The sequence below is a fragment of the Colias croceus genome, chromosome 8 (assembly GCF_905220415.1).
Source record: "Colias croceus chromosome 8, ilColCroc2.1".
Classification (NCBI taxonomy): domain Eukaryota; kingdom Metazoa; phylum Arthropoda; class Insecta; order Lepidoptera; family Pieridae; genus Colias; species Colias croceus.
Window position 1 is genome coordinate 734,794 of NC_059544.1, and position 21,305 is coordinate 756,098.

A 21,305-nucleotide genomic window follows, 5' to 3' on the forward strand; every position below is an offset into this window, starting at 1 on the left:
GTTTTCGTGATAATAAATACTCTGTTTCAATACAGATTAATCAAAAATTATTTATTTTTAACATGAAATTGCCATACTAAAATAATATGTAAAATTCGCCAAAAGCGAGAATTTTCTCGAATTTGAAGTGTCAGTGTTCATTCGTTAATTTATACTATTTCTAGATCTCTTGAGAGCGCGACGAACAAAGAGTGTTAATCGCGAATTCAATACAATAAGTGATACTTACGTTAAATAAGTGCGATTACGTTACTTTTTATTTGCAAGTTAATTTTTGTATAATCATGGAACAGGTAAGGTTATGCCGACTGTATGTTTTTTGCATGTAATCGGCATTGTTATTAATAAAACATTGTTTTAGGTCAATCAGTTGAAAGAAAAAGGTAATGCGGCATTAGCCTCTGGCAATTTCGATGAGGCGGTTAAGTGTTATACAGAAGGTATAAACTTAGATCCCAAAAACCACGTTTTATTCAGTAATCGATCAGCTGCCTATGCAAAGGCCGGTAATTATTCTGCGGCTTTGGAGGACGCGAACAAATGCGTGTCGTTGAACCCTTCATGGAGCAAAGGTTACTCCAGAAAAGGCAGTGCTTTAGCTTACTTAGGCATGCATAAAGAAGCTATTGAAGCATATGAAAAAGGCCTAGAACTTGAACCAAATAATCAGCAATTGGCTGCTGGATTAGCAGAAGTAAAGAAACAAGCAGAAGAAGCAAATTTAAGGACAGAACAAATATTAGAAAAGCTCAGGGCAAACCCACAGACTAGGGAATGGCTGAACGATCCAGAATATATGAATATGGTCAAGGTAATTTTTCTTTGTTAACTGGAATTAAGTGTTCTATTATCAATATTTAATTGTGGTTAACTTAAAACTAAAATTTTAAATTTGCAGTAATTATTTATTAAAAATTTGCAAAATTTTAATCATGTATCTCATAATTCATCATTCTGTCATAATTTCTAGTTAGAATAGTTCACCATGGTAAATATTTAAACTTCGTTTTTGATGTCATTGTTATCTTTATGTTTGTAGAAGTTGGGTTCTGGGTTAGACCCTTACGATTTTGCATCACTAGACATGAAAATGGATGACAAGCGTCTCTTAACAACAATAAGTGTGATGTTGGGAGCGAATCTCGGATCACCTATGGACGTAGACCCACCAGCTCCGGAACCGAAACCCGGCCCGCCACCAAAGAAAGAGGAACCACCTAAACCAAAAACAGAAGACTTACCTGAGCATCGTCGGCTCGCCCTCCAAGAGAAAGAGTTAGGCAACGATTATTATAAGAAGAAGGAGTTTGATTGTGCTATTCATCATTACAATAAGGCCATAGAACATGACCCTACAGATATAACTTTCCTAACAAACTTAGCGGCAGTATATTTTGAACAGAAAGAGTACGAGAAGTGTATTAAGGAATGCGAGAAAGCTATAGAAATAGGTAGAGAGAATAGAGCCGACTTCAAATTAATTGCCAAGGCGTTTACTAGAATTGGTGAGTGTTTGTTTGTACAAGTATTTAACTGGTTTTTGCAGATACACATGTTGAATGATTTAAAATACATTTAAGGGTGTGATGCCCATAAATTCCGTAACGAAAAAACCTCATGCTCCCCACTCCGACGGGCACGGAGGTGTGGCTTGAAGGCATGCTATGCAATAGCTTTACTGCGGCAGTCCCCGAGTGCCACACATATTTTTTTTCCTTTGTAGAGACTTGTAGCACTGCAGAATTATTCTTGTTTCTATGAATTTTTTTGTCACAAAGTCAAACAAAGGAGTCAATTTTAAGCATATATATTTAAATAATGTACAATGAGAATAGTTGTTTATGTTTAAATCAAATTTCACTAATGTAATCAGTGTTACTTTGAATAAATTTGTATAAATTTCAATATTTTAAAATACATACAAAATATTTTCATAGATATAAATATTGAATTAGTCCATTGAAATGTTACATTTTTTTGGCCTAACATTGCGTTTTTTAGGAGACGCAATTTTATTTTTTGGAGGGTTCAATGTGAAGCTAAAACCAAGTTTGTGGGGTCGCCACCCTTGTCCCACGGCCGCCATCTTGAAAATAGTGATTGAAATGATTTTTACGATATATCTCTTAAACTATTTATCTGATAAAAAAATTTGTTAACATTATTTGTTGCAAATTAAATTCACTACAACTTTGGTCCAGTAACTTTTTGTCGTAGAACTATAAATAAAAAATTTATAAGCGAAAATGTTCAGAAATTAGAGCTATTTAAATGTTTCGATAAAATTGTTTTTTGTCATTTTACGAAGAAATGATATCAGACCATTTTTGTAGATTGTTTTTCGAGGAACAACTTTTACATACAACATTTTTTCATTACGTCAATAGCTAAGGTTTTACAGCGCTCTGAAGTGAGTACTATTTTTCAGTACTCTTAACTATACCTTACATAATATATTGGCTATTGGCTCTTTTCCCATGCAGCACTGCAAGAACAGAACATTTCAGCCCTGCTTTTCGACGTAAAAAAAAACGTGCTTCCAGACTCTACCTCCTGGGTGGTGGGGAAAAGAGTCAATAATTAATTATTAATAATATTGCAAAATTAATTATTAAAAATATTATAATAAAAAAAAACAATTACTGATGACAAATAATTATTAGTACACACATAATATATGTATAACGTATAGCTAAGAGTACTGAAAAATAGTACTAATTTCGGAGCGCTTTAAAACGGTTACCTATCTTAATCTCGAATTTTAATATTCCGAATATCATAATCCAGAAAACGTTTTGACCACAGAACAGTAAGAACATAATAGAAGTGCGATGTGGGCGTGGCCCGAATGTCACTAGTAAGGTAAGATCACCTAACTCGCTCTCAGTTGTGCGCAGAAAAATATTCGAGTCGGTTGTCAACTGTCAAACCTTATTTCCATATTTATTCATTATTTAGAGCGTGTTGTTCGGTATTAGAGTGGAAAAATGATAGCAGACGAAATAATATCAGCAATCGAGGCATTTCATACCATCGGTAAGTCTTATTTTAATTTATTTTAAATATATTTTATGTTACAACTTCGCTTGTCGTAATTTGTCAAAAATTTATAAAAATATTAAGTCAAAATGAACCTTAATCCATAAGAAATAAGTACTAATATAGATTGAACAGCAAACAAGACTTTCTGGAATATTATTGAAATAAACAAACGAATGTCGGACTAGTGATGCATGTGGCGCATATCGAAAGTATCGATACTTTAGAAAAGACAAACATTTCAAATATTAAATTTTATTCTATTTTTCCTTAGCTTTCATTTGTCCTATTTATTTATAGATTTTCGAAAGAGCCTAATTTAAAAGAGAAATGGATAATAAATGCAACGTGACGAGTTAACTGGATGCCGAACAGCAATAAGCAGTCTAACAAAGGCCACCGATACATCAAACCTACGGCAGTTCCAAGATTTAAAATAATGCATATTTTCTGTTTGTTTTGTAAATATAGATTTATACTATTCTATTCCGTTTTTTATTTAAATATAATAATATGAAAAGACATACTTAGTAGTAATAAACATACTCCAAAATGTGACACATTATCCTATACTCATATAATAGAAAGAAAAAAAAAATGCACAAAAATATATTTATTTGTGAATTCCTATCGATAACAAGGCTGACATCCCTTAGAGCATAGCATCAGGTTAATGTCAAGTTAATGTCATTAATTTAGAGTGACACAAATTTCAACCTTATCTTTATGTGTAGAGGTTCAAAGTTATATGTATTGAAAACCAACGCCATCTGTTGTGGAATAGCTGAATGTTTTCGAATTTGGAATTTCTGAGCAAAGAGAAACAAAACAGCTAATATACCTAGGGATGTTATACTAAAATAAACCGTAACTTGGTTCGATAGGGTACATATTGAAATGCTGAATTTATAACCTAAGTCAGTTTTTACTCAAATTAAGCTGTCCAATCAAAGGCATAGTTTACTTGTAGTGTACTGTATAACTATCGGTTTAAATGTGTGGGTTTGGCGACACTGGTTTTCATACTAATGATGACATTATAGCACTTCTATTATGTTCTTACTGTTCTGTGGTTTGGACATTTTTTCATAACCCCGAATTTTAAAATTTCGAAGTTTTGTTTGCCATATAATCGTAACTCCGAATTTCATTTGCCCATTTCTTCATTTGTACGACGTTTTACAATCCAGACGAATGAGTTCCAGACATACGAAATCTAAATGCACAAAATCCAGATAACCGTAATCCATATGCACGAAAGCCAGATTTTTAAAACACAAATTTTTGAAATACAGTTAATTGATATCCAGACAAACAATGTCCAGATTTTTGAAATTCAAATAAACGATATCCAGAAAAACGAAATCCTTCCAGGGGGTCGCAGCACGAACCTAACCTAACCTACCGAAATGATTTTAACACTTAAACCTTTATGTAATGGGCAAATAAAACAATAGCGAGTCGCTTCTGGCACTCGCCGGCCGCTGCCGGCCGCGGCGGCACACTCGCTTCGCTCGCTCGGCTCGTTCCTGGGGGTCGCAGTTCAAACCTAACCTAACCTACTGAGTCGAATTTGACACTTATAACTGTTTGTAATGGGCTAGTAAAACAATAAATTTACTTTCTGACAATGTTTATTTTGAGTCGATAGTAAAGGTATAATCACGATTGTATGGAAATCAAATAAAAAGATTATGAAAATCTGGCAATATTTTATCTGGTATACGATTATATAGGAACCAAATAAAAAGATTATGAAAATTTGGCAATAGTTTATTTGGAAAATGGTACGATGGGAAACAAAAAAAAGTATTCTGAGAATCTGGTATAATGAGATCTGGATTATGAGAATACGGGAAACAAAAAAATACTTTTTAAAAATCTGGTTTTGGTGCATCTGGAAATTGATTCATCTGGGAAATAAAAAAAGGAATTTTAAAAATTTGTCATTCATTACATCTGTCTTTTAAAAGTTCTAACAACCGTTTTCGGGGTTTTAAGATTCGGGTAATAGAAATTCGAGTTTTTAATATGTTACCCTTTAAAACCTTAGCTATTGACTTTATGAAAAAATGTTGTAAGTATGTAAAAGTTGTTCCTCGAAAAAAAATCTACAAAAATGGTCTGATATCATTTCTTCGTAAAATGATAAAAAAAGTTTTATTGAAAAATATAAATATCTCTATTATCTGAACATTTTCGCTTATAACTTTTTTATTTATAGTTCTACGACAAAAAGTTACTGGACCAAAATTGTAGAGAATTTAATTTCCAACAAATAATGTTAACAAATTTTTTTATCAGATAAACAGTTTAAGAGATATATCGTATAAACCATATCTTCCGCTATTTTCAAGATGGCGGCCGTGGGACACGGGTGGCGACCCCACAAACTTGGTGATAGCTTCACACTAACCCCCTCTACACATCAAAAAAATAAAATTGCGTCCTCTAAGAAATGCAACCCCAAATGTAACTTTTCAATGGACTAAATCTAATATATAAAAATCAATGCCACTTTTCGTTGTAATTCCATAACTCGAGAACGGCTGAACCGATTTCGATAATTCTTTTTTTATTATATTCCTTGAAGTACGAGGATGGTTCTTATGTAGAGAAAACGTTAATATGTACCACGGGCGAAGCCGGGGCGGACCGCTAGTATGATATGATTATTTACTACATTTTTATGACAGCATATTATAATAAAAAAATGTATTTTACAAAACAGAACAATACATGAATAAATTGTAATAAAACCATGTGAGTACATACACAATGGGATATTTAACATTAAATTTATTACGATAGTGATATTCATTAACATTTCATGAAAATGTTGACTATCATGGTACCTATAAAAAAAATGCTATCTCATATTTTATTTTGCTACTTTGCTAAAAAGAAAAAAATTGAACACAAGATGGAATTCTAACTCGCATCTTTTTATCAATCCGTGACAGGGCCTAGAAATTTTTGAAATTTCTCAATATACTTTGCAGTTTCAAATAAATGTCCAATAGGAACACTAATACAAATTGGAATCTCACCATCCCCATTCCAGGTAACGCATACAAAAAGATGGAGCAATGGAAGCTAGCGAAGACATACTATGAGAAGTCGATGTCCGAGCATCGCACTCCGGAGATAAAGACGCTCCTCAGCGAGGTGGACAAGAGAATAGCGGTGGAGGAGAAGAAGGCGTATGTGGATCCGGTGAAGGCGGAACAGGAGAAGGAGCTGGGGAACGAGTATTTCAAGAAAGGTGAGATTTTCCTATGTTACATTGTTTTAAATTTTGTATAGGTGATGCTTTGATTCTGAATTGTGGATTGAGCACATTGAGTTTTTCGATATGTGCAGATATTTTAATTGGTAAGTTTGGGTAATGTGTTGTGGTATATACAGATTACAGGGTAGTTCTTTAGCATTAAAAGTTTTTTTCATAAAATTTACATGATTTGAAAAGAGTGATTGCAAATATCCTTACCACATCTTTTCTAGACAATTTTTTTGAACTGTAGTTAATAATTACTATTCACAATGATGACAATGTACACTTAAATCAGTTTGGTTGTACAGTGGATTTCGGTTATAACGACGGCGGAGGGACCACTTTAATGTTGTCGCTATATCCGGAGGTCTCTATATCCGAAATAATAAAAAATCACGTACATTATGTATATATACATACGTAGTTATTTATATATACGTAGTTATTATATTATATTTAAGAAACGATGTTTACTCACTGGAAATTGATACGTAACTGATTCATAATTATTAATTTTAACTTCATGCACGTGCTAAGTAATCCTACACAGAAACAAATCACTTGACCATCTGCGAATGTAAACAAAAGATTCTTATCCTTTGTTTACATTCCTACATAATACAAGCTTAATAGTTAAAGTTGATGAATGAGTCTTTGCGCCTTTGCCGACTCCGTCTCAATATCCACAATGAATTTCTAGGAATCTGTCCCAAATAGTTCATAAAAACAAGTCGTTATACCCGAATTAGGCGTTATATCCGGAGTCGCTATTGCCGAATGGATTTATACGAAAGTATGCTTCAAATTCTAGGGACGTAAGTTCGACGTCGCTATAACCGAAAGGTCGTTACAACCGAGGTCGTTATTAATGAAATCCACTGTATATGTTTGTTTTTTGAGTTTATACTGTTCTAAAAATAATCTATACTTAATATTATAAAGCAGAAGAGTTTGTTTGTTTGTTTGAACGCGCTAATCTCGGGAACTACTGGTCCGATTTGAAAAATTCTTTCGGTGTTAGAGAGCCCATTTATCGAGGAACGTTAAAGGCTATCTATCATCACGCTACGACTAACAGGAGTGGAGCCACGGGGGTGAAACCGCGTGGAGCAGCTAATATACAATATAACCAGTACTTCACAAATTGATGATAATTAAATTATAACAATGTAGATCTGTATAAAGGCCTAGATAAGAATAGTAAATCATTATTATTATTTGAACTTTAGTGATAACATACAATGTTAGTTAATTTAAGTATATAAAATACAAACTTACATCAATAGCATATAAATATAATGCTTGAGTACATAAATGACTGCAGCCTATATAGTAACTAAGAGCTAGCGCGCAAGAGCAACTTTTGTCTCCGCAACTATTTTGTCTCTCCCATCAACTCTATGGGGAGTTGAGTCGCTACGTGCGCGCACTTTCTTACTAGCCCATAGAGTTGATGGGAGAGACAAAATAGTTGCGGAGACAAAAGTTTCTCTTGCGCGCTAGCTCTAACCTACCATATGGTAACTGGGAAAAGGTAGCTTGTTTACCAAAGCGGACTATATCTATCTCTGTACAAAGTTTCATACAGATTCAATAAACTTTTTTTGTGTTAATAAGAAACATCATTCCATCCTTACAAACTGTTATGTTTTAAATATATATTATGTAACGTTTAAACAGCTATATCTATCATACCAATATTATAAATGCGGAAAGTTGTGAGAATGCATCATGGATGTATGTGTATTTGTAACTATTTCATGAAAAAGGTAATGGATTTATGCAAATTTAGAGTAATATAGGTTTTAGAGCTAAAGAAATACTTGATTTTGCCCGTTATTTCGTCCGCGGCGGGTGAAAACCATAATAATATAATTTTTATATCTACACTAATATTATAAAGAGGAAAGGTTTGTATGTATGTATGGTTTTCACGCATAAACTACTGAACCGATTATAATGAAATTTAGCACACATATAGAGGGTAACATGGATAGGTTTTATCCCGGAAATCCCACGGGAACGGAAACTATGCGGGTTTTCCTTTGAAAACGCAGGCGAAGCCGCCGGAAAAGCTATTATAGAATAGATAGATAACCATTCCTAACAACAAATACATTACAGGCGACTACAGCACAGCCATGAAGCACTATTCCGAAGCTATCAAGCGTAACCCAGACGATGCCAAATTGTACTCAAACCGAGCGGCCTGCTACACGAAGCTAGCGGCTTTCGACCTGGGCCTCAAGGACTGTGATCAGTGTTGCAAGCTTGACCCCAAGTTTATTAAGGGCTGGATCCGGAAGGGGAAGATTTTGCAGGTGCATTATTTTTTAAAGCAGGAAGTTCAAATTCTAACGAATTATTTGCTGAATTTAGTAATATGTAGAAGACACATCCTCATCCATACTATTAATATTATAAATGCGAAAGTAACTCTGTCTCTCTGTCTGTTACTCAATCACGCCTAAACTACTGAACCAATTTTCATGAAATTTGGTATGGAGATATTTTGATACCCGAGAAAGGACATAGGCTACTTTTTATCCCAGGTAAATTAGGCAATCCCGGAAATCCCACGGGAACGGGAACTATGCGGGTTTTTATTTGACTGCGCGGGCGAAGTCGCGGGCGGAAACCTAGTATTTATATACATTTAGAAATTAATCTTAAGTCATATTATTTCTTCATCTAAATTTACACAAACACATTCTCAGGGTATGCAACAACATGCTAAAGCACTGAACGCCTACCAGAAGGCTCTAGAATTGGATCCCAGCAATGCAGAGGCCCTCGAGGGTTACCGCGCCTGTTCTACACAACTCAACTCTAATCCCGAAGAGGTGAGTACTTTAAGAGCTAGCTTGCACGAGCAACTTTGTCTCCGCAACTATTTTGTCTTTCCCACCCATGGGCTAGTATGAAAGTGCGCGCACGTAGCGACGCAACTCCCCATACAATTAATGGGAGAGATAAAATAGTTGCGGAGACAAAGTTGCTCGTGCGTGCTGACTCTAAATATTTAATTTTGTAGTAATCAAATGCTTAAATAGTTAATACCAGAAAATATTAAAGTTTACTTCTGACATTTGTTGGGGTTTTTTTCCTTGTACCAGTGAAGGACAACATTGTGAAAGCGGCGTGTCGTAATATTTTCCTTCACTGGTTAAAACAGGTTATAATTTGCAGATATGAAAAAGCGCTGTCCAATTTTTCATTACAGTTTATTAACATTTCCTGTAAAAACTTATATGAACACTTATAAAAAATAATGTTTTTAAAACATTCTGTATTGAAATAACGAATAACTCGATGGTAGGTGAAGGAATATTCACAATTATTAACATTGATTTTCACAAATATATACCTGTTTTATTATACAATCTCTATTTACATAAATATGCACAAACATTATTAACATATCAATCTCGCAGGTCCGCAAGCGAGCCATGTCCGACCCAGAGGTCCAACAGATCCTCCGTGACCCAGCGATGAGGTGCATCCTGGAGCAGATGCAGCAAGACCCTCACGCGCTGCAGGACCACCTGAAGAACCCAGACATTGCGGCTAAGATCCACAAGCTTCTGGAGTCTGGTCTTATCGCTATACATTAAATACGAAGATAGGAAAGCGGGATACAAGAAGCTTGAAGTGGTTTCTAAATAAAAATAGCAAAATATACAAGTTAAATTTCAATAGTGTTTTCAAGTTTGTGGCAGTGAGTTTATAAGTAACTAGCGGTCCGCCCCGGCTTCGCCCGTGGTACATGTTTACGTTTTCTCTCCATAAGAACCATCCTCGTACTTCAAGGAATATTATAAAAAAAGAATTAACAAAATCGGTTCAGTCGTTCTCGAGCTATGCGCTTACCAACACATTTTGCGATTCATTTTTATAGTATAGATTACAGAATAAGTTTAATGTGTTAGAAAATGGTTAATTTTGTGCTTTGAGTTGTGTGCAATGTGCATGTGCAATAGGTGTGTTCTGTCTGTATACAATTGAGTATATGTATTTTTTTACCCGCATTAAGATGTAGTTGGTGATCTCATATAAGTTCTATTTAAATTAAAAACTCATTCTGGAAGCCATTCTGAAGTGGAAAACTATATGAATTTGCAAACAAATATATCAATTATGCAATTTTTTATTTATTGCTTTTTTTTTTAACTACCCTCAAGTTATTTTATTAACTCACTGCCATAAATGTATACATGAATCGGGGCTGATTTGTGCTTCATAATATAGTCATTGGTTATATTATCTGTGCTATTACAATAAATATTATGAGCACTGTTGTTTTTATTGTTCCATATGGCTCGAATTTTATATAGCAGTGCCCAAAATGTATGTTAGTTGTTATTATAAACTGAGTAATAAATTTATTTTTTATTGATTGGCTTTGTATTTTTAGTTTTGTCATGAAATCGCCGTTTTAAACACTGATTTTTACTTAAAATGTTCACTGAAGAAAAAAGAATAGCAGTCATTTAAGTGACTATTTTTTTACAATAATGAAATATGGAAATGTTCTAGAATGTTCCATCGACGTTCTTCATGATTTTGTGCTAATTTCATCAAATCTAGGTGGATGGATCTTCATCATCAAACTAAACAAATGAAATTAAGTCTTCAAAAACAATCTCTTAGAGCTAGCGCGCAAGAGCAACTTTTGTCTCCGCAACTATTTAGTCCCTCCCATCAACTCTATGGGCTAGTAAGAAAGTGCGCGCACGTAGCGACACAACTCCCCATAGAGTTGATGGGAGAGACTAAATAGTTGCGGAGACAAAAGTTGCTCTTGCGCGCTAGCTCTTTATTGCCTTGAAAAACAATTCAGAAATGAATTTTTTACTCCGTTTATAAATATAATGCGATTTGTATGTGTTCTCTATAAAATGCTTGCAGTGTTTATTTTTATATGTAAATATATAATAGATAAATAGATAGATTGATGTGATCAGTACTTAATGAGTTGAACCAAATCGGTCCCGGAATATCTCATACATATTATATTTACCGCCCCTACTTACTGTTTATGTATTATATATGTTTGCCTTTCACTTATATGCTATTTCACATAGAAGACATTGAAATAAAATCTCGATAAACATTTAAATAGGTTTTTACGTAAGGGGCATTTTGTGTGCAAGAATTCAACTTTTTGATCTGTTATGTATTTGGTTTTTTAAATTGTAATTGGGCTCATAATAGTAAAGTCTATGTATACTGAAGCCCTGACATATCCTATATTCTTTAAATTCTAAAATCTGATTGGTTAACAATTTTCTACTTTATAACCAATGGCTGCACAATTTGTCTATGTAACAACGAAATCGACTTATTTGTGATAAAAACATGATACTACTTATAGATAAATATGTGATTTGCTTCAAAATTAAGAATACAAAATGTTATTCCTTTTGCTCCAATACCATTCCAATGTATGCTTCACAAAATATAATGTCAGTCCATTTATGGGCATATTTTATGCGATTTAAGATAATTCAGTGTTTATTTTAAAACAACGCGAGTCGGCGAGTATGTTGCAATTTTGTAATTTATTCAATAAAGATTATGTAGGCAGCTTTTGTTTTATTTTACTATATAAGATATGGATTCTTGAATACCTACATACCTATAGAATATTTACGATCTCATAAATTTACCTATTTATTGAATGTTAAGTTTAAAGAATGATCTAAGGTTTAAAGGTACAAAACAAGCTTTAAGTACAAAGTTAAAAGAGATAATAATTATATTATTATCATATCTCTAAAATAATATTATGTTGTTATGTTAACAGGTCGTTGATCTTTTCAGACGACTGTATTCTTATATATTAGTACCGAGTTTGTGTATAATAATGATTCTAATGACAAAGATAAATAATAATTTAAAGTCTAAAAGAAGTCTAAAGCCTTCTCTTGCTTAGACCCAGAATAAGATATAGGCTAATAAAAATTATTTTTATCCCGGAAATCCCACAGGAACGGCAACTATGAGCCCGCGGCGTTATCAAAGAAAAACGCGGGCGGAAATCAACTTTTGCAAGTTTGTTTCAATTTTAATATTATTTTTTTTAATTAATATTGTTGGGGGCTTGTTATGTGCGGGTGTAATAAAAGATGAAATTACTACGCAAAGGTTATATTTCGTTAACTACATATATTTAACCGTATGTAATTAATATTCGACCTAATGCGACCTACCCGCGTCCCGACAAGCCCTTGACTGTCTGTGCATAGCGCACGAACTGTTTATATATGAGTTACCGTGTGAACTTTCTTAGCGTTACACTTGAAATTCGATAACTCATAAATTGGCTTGTCGACGCTACATCATTCCCCCCTTAAAAAATAAAAAGGGTATACAAGTAAAAAAAACTTACAATTAAACTAAACAATAAACAGATGGGTGTATATAAAGTGTCGCTATATAAGGTTACAAAATGTTTACAATATAAAGTATAAAAAATGTTCACAATATAAATCAATCATAACGTATACAAGTGGTTAACAGTTAACACCTAATTTCGTTAAACTATTTATGTTATCACAAAAACTCGGTTGGGTCTTCTAAGTTGCGTGCGATAATTGTTACACGTCATTTAACACTTAGTAACATCAACATTTCAAATCTCAATACATTCTTTACACTTGTGTCGTTTAATATTACAAAAACTATTACCATACACTCAAAAGCCATAAATCAAAAGTATACTTAAATTTCTAAGTAAGTAGTAAACATTTCAATAAAAACTCAACACAAACATAAATTTGAAATACCGTACTTAAAACGTTAAACCATTAACAATGAACTCGTTTCAAATTTCACAAATGCTATTATTTATTAAATACGATGTGTTGATTACTAAGTATTTATTATACATTTCTATGAAGTCTTATATGAATACTTATAATCATCGTAATTCTAATAAATTTAAAATAGTTGAAACAATTACAAATACAATACTATTACCTAAATCGTACTGGTAATCGTATAGCTCTTCCACTACGCGTGGTATGTGTATTAGGCAATTCGCTACTTGGAATTTGTAATGGAACCTCAGTATCTGCCCCAGATGTCGTATCACTATCATTATTCAAATAATATGCAGGTTTTAGACGGTCTACAGATATTCTAACTTTCCTGCCAGTCATTTGAATGTAAAATACCTTTTCCTCTCGACTCAACACACGATAAGGACCGTCGTATGTTGGTTGTAAAGGCTTACGTACGGCGTCGTTTCTTACAAAAACATAGTCGCACTTTTCTAAATCGGGGTGAATAAATATGTTCCGTCTTACATTCTGCCTAATAGCTACTGACTGATATTTCCTAATAGTATCTCGTAATTTACTTACATACTCAAGACTGCTATCTATTTCAAAACTCGATTTTTTATCGTAATAATCACTACACAGTACACTCACTCGCGGATCGGTTATTTTTCGACACTGGTAAAATTAAAACATTTCTGATTGCGCCGGTGTCCACTCAAAACTTAATAGATGCTGCTTCCGCCACACACAAGGTTGAAAACACTTGCTGGCATTGTTCTTATAGCGGTAATGAAAAAAACATAACCAATTGGGATTTTTTTGTTTTGAAGGTCCTGCCCGATCGCGACTTCGCGATGCGGAGCGATGCACGCGATTCCCATACCTTCTAAAACTAAACGATCTGCCTCTCGAACCTGCAGATTCCAGCTGGTTTAACCGCTGCGTTAACTGTGTAATCTGCTCAACTAGCGTAGGTTGTATTGTGGATATTTTATCTCTGGCACTCGATACCTCCTGTATCTCCGCGAAACGTGTCGTTTCTATAACTTTATCTGCCATGTTAGCTAATTTCTCTGTATCCTTTAATTCGCTAACAGTGAGGACTGCTTGTACGGCTGCGGGTAAATGTCCCATCCACAGCATCGTCAATGTTTCCTCTGAGAATTTTTTTCGAGCCAGATCTCGCATACGCCGTAAAAGTTGAGAAGGCTTCTGTTCGCCCAACTCAAGTTCTTTCAATAATTTCTGGACCTGACGCACTTCCGATTCTTCATAGACTACGAGCAACCGGTTTTTCAATGCTTCGTACTTCTTTGTATCGGGTGGTGCTAATACAATGTCACTAACCTGCTCAACGTGTTCGCGACTTAATTTCGCTACCACCAGGTTATATTTCGATTCGTCCGCCAGCTTCTGATTCGCCACCACTGCTTCAAACTGCGCGAACCAAAGTCGTGGTGATTCTTTCCAGAAGTCTGGAATTCTACTCGACACAGTGATCTGCGCGAGAGCATTTCCACTCTCGTCCGCTCTTATTGGAACTGCCGGATTCATTTTGAATTAAATTTTAAACAAACGATATCTATGCAATTCACTATTTGTTCACTAATCGTCGGGGGTCACCAATGGAGGGTCTTGTTATGTGCGGGTGTAATAAAAGATGAAATTACTACGCAAAGGTTATATTTCGTTAACTACATATATTTAACCGTATGTAATTAATATTCGACCTAATGCGACCCACCCGCGTCCCGACAAGCCCTTGACTGTCTGTGCATAGCGCACGAACTGTTTATATATGAGTTACCGTGTGAACTTTCTTAGCGTTACACTTGAAATTCGATAACTCATAAATTGGCTTGTCGACGCTACAATATAAATAATTTTTTAATGTTTGTATTAATTTTTTTAATAATTTAAAAAAATGGTCTCGGAATGCATGAATGATTATTATGCAATATTTTTTTTAATGCTAGACGCTATTAGGCATTATCAAGGGCATTATCGTCTATAGCCGGCTCGTATGAATTTTCAAAAGTGTTTTTATTTACCGTCCTATCCAAGATGTACATATTTTCATCTAAGCTTATGTACTTAAAATATATTAACTTAATTTCGCCATCTTGGATAACGCGTGAACGTAGAACCGATGACTGAAGATCCTGGGTTCGATTCCCGATGAGGACGAAGAACAAAAAGATCACAAGTGTCCGTAATTGAATCGTCGCCAGATAAAACCACGCTTCACAGGTAGTTATTTATTTTCATCGTTGTCTTAGATCACGGGCTTAGATACATTACATTATACAATTAACTGTTATTTTACATGAATATTATTAATCAGTGCACTAAGTTATGCCCTATTTGATAAAATTGTTGTAAAAATTTAATTGATACAAAAATGTGATACAAAATTTTAAGTATCCTGGCACGTGTTTTCTACTTTTCTATGTAATCTGTATTAGCGATCATGTGCATTCTGACATTGACATTGACAAATGACAGATGAAACCTGACTTATCTTTGTTGATTTCAGTTGATGTGAATAGTTTCACAAAATTAGCAAAATACATAATGAATTACATAGTGATTACAATAAGTTGCCTCGAACGCTTCATATGAAGTGGACGGCTAGATAATAATAAATTGTAAATACTAATTATACACTAAATTATTGATATTACAGTTTGATTTTCTTAGTTTTTATTAAGTTTTAAAGTGCCTCCAGATATATTTTGTGTTATGTTATAAAATTGTGAAGTTTTTAAGCGTTTCTACGGTTGCATAAATATTTACATGTAAGTTTCTTTAATTCTAATTTAAAGCCGAGCACAAAAGTGGCATACTCATTGGCAAATTTATAAATAGGTAATTAAAGTGAAGCTGATTTTTAAACTTTTAAAATTACATTTTCGGAATAATCTTATATATTTTTTTAATATTGATTAATTTTTCTAATCAGTATTTACCAATAAATATTTGATACTAAATGACTGATCTAAATATTTTTTTAAGTATTTAATTTGCCTCCATTTTTATAAAGTTCATATTTTAATTTTATAAGTTGAATTCCACATTTGGAAACTGTGTTTACCTTGAAACAAAAATCTGTACTTTTATTTTTATCTCTTGGGTTTTATCTATTTATTTAAACTTGTTTAAAGATAGTACCTTCAAATTGTGTTATTGGACCATCATATCTCATGTATTATATAGGAATAACTATTAGGATAAATAATTATTATAAATATCATGCGCAAGTAATATAGTTTATTTTTGTAAATAATTTCACAATGTTTTGCATGTATTTATGACAACAACTTCACGGTTTCAACCTCCTGGTTCCACTCCTGTAGGTCTTAGATTATAGCCTATAGCAATCCTCGAGAAATGTGCTATCCAGCACCGAAAGTATTTTTTAAATCTGAACAGTAGTTCCCGAGATTAGCTCATTCAAACAAACGAACAAACGTTTCAGCTTTATAATATTATTAGTATAGATAGATCCACCTACATAACAGTTTATTTAGTTTAAAGGTCAGCTTATACTGATACATTTAGTGTCCCCACAAAACATGCATAATTTATAATATATTAAATTAAAATTTATTTGTCATACAATTAATTATTAATATACAAATGTTGTATAGAAAGACATTGGAAAATGTGTTTAAAAAAAAGTGTCTACTAAAAATAGTTTTTTAAAGCAATGTATTAATTTAGCGATCTTAGATACAAAAAAATCATCATAATTATGCCATGGAAAGCTTGTTGAATATGAATTTAATAATTTATTATTTTAACTTCTTTTAATATCACTATTTTCCACAGACAGTTTACACAGTTTATCTATCTGATATACAATCTATATTTCTAACTGAAACATTAAGATAATGGATTCTGAACGCATATCATCCTATTTATTTATTGAAACTAGCTTTCTATCCACAGTTTTACACGCCTTGGGTAAAACATATCTAACTATTTAGGTAAAGGTACCCTACAAATTTTTAAACAAAAAAATATATTTTCAGAATATTGTGAAAAGCATTTGCAATAAAAAAGATATACATATCTTTTTTATTGCAAATATAGCATGCATTGCAATAAAGCATGTTCTTTTTATCAAGATCCATATTTCATCATAAGTTATATTTATATTTCTGTCGAAGAAGGGGCAGAAATACATTGTTTTGTAGTTAAAAACTTTAAACAAAGTAAAGCTTATAGCGAAGCCTTACAAATGAACAAAACAAAAGTACCTTATGGTCGCTCTTTGGAATAGAACTAAAGAAAGTTGAAACACCCATATCACATATCAAACGTGATTGGATTTGACAATTACCCAAAAATAAATTGAGCCAGCATTACATGGTATTACACAATTTTTGGTGCTTCCCAAAGTCGGCTTTGCGGCTTATTTCTTAAGGAAATGTTATGTAAATAATGTAATGACTAGTGGCCTTGGATAGTGGATACATACGTTCTTGGGCTTGTACAGGGGGTGAGTAGCGGAAGGGGGTAAGCCGCCAATACTTCGATCCCACTTTTGCTTGTTAGGTTTTGTTTTCTTTCACTAAAATAGCCTAGTTTATAAGCTATATATGATATTCTTATTGGCTTCTAACATATTAACTTGTTGGAACTGCATTTAAGAAATTTAGATTATTTTTAAAATAAAATGCACACATTATAAATTAATTACAAGAACTTTAGCCGCTTTCGAACGTCATCCTTACGTACACGGTACAGTTACATTTTTATCAAAAAATACGTGGGTAGGTAACAAAACATCCATGATCATAGAGCATATGACCATAGATTAAATACTATACCTACCATAGTCCATAGACCATACTCCATACAATATAATTTGTAAAAGATTTGTAATATAATAAACAGCTTAAAAAATTAAATAAAAAAAATACTAGCCGCTCAAAAAAGAAATTAAAATAATTACTAGCCTATGTTATTCAGTGAACTTGTAGCTTCCTTAGTAAAAGAAGTTTTAGAAACGGCTTGATCTATTGAGATGATTTGAATGCCAATATCAAATTCAACAAAAAAGGTCGTGTTCCATCGTTACAATTTTGTATTCACTGAAAAGTGTTTCATATTGGTTGAGATGGTTGTTAATCATCTCAATAGATAGCGCGCGGTGTGTCCCTTAACTGAAATACATACCTAATAGAATATATTCGATCGCTCTTGCGGGTCACGAGTGGCTGAATTGGCATCCGCCACGGTTTGGCGCGAAAGGATGCGGGTTCGAGTCCCGCCTCGTGATCGAATTTTTATATTCTTCGTAAATTTATAAAGCATTTGAATGCCATTAAACCAACAATATCAAATTCAACGGCTTTAAAGTTTAATCTAGTTAAACAAACAAAAAACTTTTCACACAAAGATATCGAACGGGCCGAATTGAAGAACGTGATAAAATAATATCTAACTTAAATAATAGTTAGTAAGTTCTTTTAAATATAAATAATGTTTTATAATTACGTGTATAGACGTGTTATAATACTCAGTAATGCTTATATTATGTACGTGATTATTCAACCAAAATGTATCTAGGTACTTCCTTCTCGTAAGAAAATGTAAAGGTTTCGAATTTAGTGTATTAGTTGCCTACTACAATATAAAACTTTTCTACTCGAGCTAGCTGGGTTTACTATTCTTATTCCTCCCTCTACCTTAGACTCTCAAGGAAGAGGAGGTTCGGAATCCTTTTTAACAAATACTGTTGTTACCTTGATTCTATACTACAGATAATATAGTAGGTTATGTTTTAGTATTACTAAAACATAAACATAATTAGTATGGGATGGTGTTGGTTATTCGGGAGCATAAAATATCTTTATTCGTTACTAGCTGTGCCGCGCGGTTTCACTCGCGTGGCTCCGCTCCTGTTGGTCTTAGCGTGATGATAAATCGTAAATGGGCTATCCAACACCGAAAGAATTTTTAAAATCGACCAGTAGTTCCCGAGATTTGCGCGTTCAAACAAACAAACTCTTCATCTTTATAATATTAGTATAGTTAGATCAGATACCCGGAGTAAATTCTTTCGTTATATTACATTTTTCTTCCTAAAAGCAGATAACACCTTTGTCTGTTTGGATATGGCCGTGGTAATTGCTTACTGTCAGGCGATACAGAGCAACTACCCCGATTTTGTAATATGCAGGTGTATGTTTATTTCGCTCTCGTATTAAAAAACAAGTTCAGTAATAATTACACTAGCTTATAGGGGCTTGTGTTTCTGTTGGATCAAAATGTACTAAATGGCTTCCTAAATCCTCGTAACGTAGATTACGTTTTTTTGCTTAGAGCTAAGCATAACTCTCTCGAGCGAGAGAGTTTATGGGAGAGATTATATTTAGGTAACACTTGTGCCAAAGGTTCAGTTTCCATCACTATTTTTTGCGTGCACTTGTAAAAAATTCGACAGCTATAAATCTATATAAACTTTTGTTTATTACAATTTACAATAGAATCTTTTCTTATTTTAATATTGATAAGTGAGAGGGTGCATTTTAATCAGTTGTTTCTAATGAATTCATGACGTCTTCACAATTTTGCCACTTGCTTATCACAATATCCATTCATTAAATAATTAAGATAGGCCCCGGAAATATCTGCAATTATCTCTTTGCGTATGTATCTTTAAGCTCTGATTATTACATTTTAATATTCGTGAAAATGATTGATAATATTGATTATTGCAGATATATTATGAAATATGCATAACTATTGTGAATTGACGTGAATTTTTCAATTTACCATCCCGTTGCCGAATTTTGATTTTTTGCTTTTTAGGGTATACAGAGCATTGTCAGAGAAAGTATCTATAGGTTATTTTCCGTTAATCCACATAAAAGGTGACTTTCGTAGGGCACAAACTGCCTATTTTGTAAATAAAATTTATAAAAAAGGGAACTGGGACATTCTTTCTAAATTGTTTGAGTAATTTTATGACCAAAAGTAAACTTGACTCCACATTGGACTAGACTGCAAAGGAATTAAAATTGTAATCTAAGTATCTAATTTTGAATTTATCGTTCTAATTACTCTAATTACCCTAATACAATCGTATATCGCAATTACATCAGCTTGTCACAGAATAGTGTTTCACCATTTGTAGATAGATATCTTCTAAGCAAGCAAGTGTTGTTTAAGAGCTAGCGCGCACGAGCAACTTTGTCTCCGCAACTATTTTGTCTCCGCAACTATTTTGTCTCTCCAGCCATGGGCTAGTATGAAAGTGCGCGTACGTAGCGACGCAACTCCCGGGAGACTTTTTTGTCCGCGGGTTCGGAGACAAGCCCGCGACGCAACTGTCGCCCTATCTATTGGTTTCAATGCAAGTGCGCGCACGGCGACAAAAATGTTGCCTGTCGGCGGCCGCCGGCCAGTTGCCGCGTAACCGGCGTAGCGATAATACGTATTTATGTCAACGTATTTATTCTCGTACACAGTAGTTTTAACCGACTTCAAAAAAAAGAAGGAGGTTATCAATTCGGCCGGTATATTTTTTTTATGTATGTACACCGATTACTCCGAGGTTTCTGAACCGACTTACGTGACTCTTTTTTTTGTTTGATGCAGAATGGTGTGGGATTGGTCCCATAAAATTTATTCGGATAAGCCCAGTAGTTTTTATTTTGTGAGCATTTTTGTCTGATCTCGATGACTTAATTGAAATGTAGCAAGTAACTTTGATTCATTTCCAGGTAACCGATTGAACTGAAATTTTGTATACGTATGTAAATTGGATAGCGATGAAACATTATCATGACATAGAGCTGATTTGATGATGGAATCGGAAGGTGGCCATAGGAACTTAGTAATATATTGACTCAACTTTATCGAGTTTGGGCTCGTTTGATTCGTGTTGAAAAATACACTAAAAAGTATTAAATAAAAATAACTTCGTTAAAAACAACCGACTTCAAAAACGGAAAAGTAAAAAATAAAAAAGATTGATATTGATATTTTAATTACTACATATTATTCAGATGTGTTATTTACTAAAAAGGTTTGATGTCGATGCACGGGCTTAATACTAAGTGCTTAGTGCTTGGCACCGACTTCAAACCTATTTAGTAAATTAATAATATTGTTTTTAATTAAGTTATTTTTATTATTAGTAGTTTTCTGTCTATAGTAGAGCCAATTTAATAGGCAACATTGAAAGTTCAACA

At 33.5% G+C, this 21,305-nt stretch overlaps 3 protein-coding genes across 3 annotated transcripts in view; 2 read left to right on the plus strand and 1 right to left on the minus strand.

Annotated features, from left to right (window-relative positions):
• Positions 1 to 99: 99 nt before the first annotated feature.
• Positions 100 to 11,899, plus strand: LOC123693660 (stress-induced-phosphoprotein 1). Its single transcript, XM_045638845.1, has 7 exons — positions 100 to 293; positions 362 to 811; positions 1,040 to 1,505; positions 6,104 to 6,304; positions 8,438 to 8,634; positions 9,031 to 9,156; positions 9,748 to 11,899. Exons 1-7 carry the CDS (start codon positions 285 to 287, stop codon positions 9,925 to 9,927), a joined length of 1,629 nt encoding a protein of 542 aa, XP_045494801.1. The 5' UTR covers positions 100 to 284; the 3' UTR covers positions 9,928 to 11,899.
• A 1,883-nt stretch (positions 11,900 to 13,782) lies between these two features.
• On the minus strand, positions 13,783 to 14,960 carry LOC123693628. The gene has a single exon (XM_045638812.1). It carries the CDS (start codon positions 14,650 to 14,652, stop codon positions 13,783 to 13,785), a length of 870 nt encoding a protein of 289 aa, XP_045494768.1. The 5' UTR covers positions 14,653 to 14,960.
• A 698-nt stretch (positions 14,961 to 15,658) lies between these two features.
• The window catches only part of LOC123693669 (protein croquemort-like), a 30,151-nt gene continuing 24,504 nt past the window's right edge, over positions 15,659 to 21,305 (plus strand). Inside the window, exon 1 of the mRNA XM_045638861.1 lies at positions 15,659 to 15,896. The gene's annotated coding sequence lies outside the window, so the exon portion shown is untranslated. The remainder of the gene's footprint in view (positions 15,897 to 21,305) is intronic.

Coding starts and splice junctions, on each gene's coding strand:
- LOC123693628 (XM_045638812.1), bottom strand. CDS start 14,652: ATGAATCCGGCAGTTCCAATAAGAGCGGACGAGAGTGGAAATGCTCTC.
- LOC123693660 (XM_045638845.1), top strand. Junction 1,506..6,103: donor CAAGGCGTTTACTAGAATTG/GTGAGTGTTTGT, acceptor TCCCCATTCCAG/GTAACGCATACAAAAAGATG. Junction 8,635..9,030: donor GGAAGGGGAAGATTTTGCAG/GTGCATTATTTT, acceptor ACACATTCTCAG/GGTATGCAACAACATGCTAA.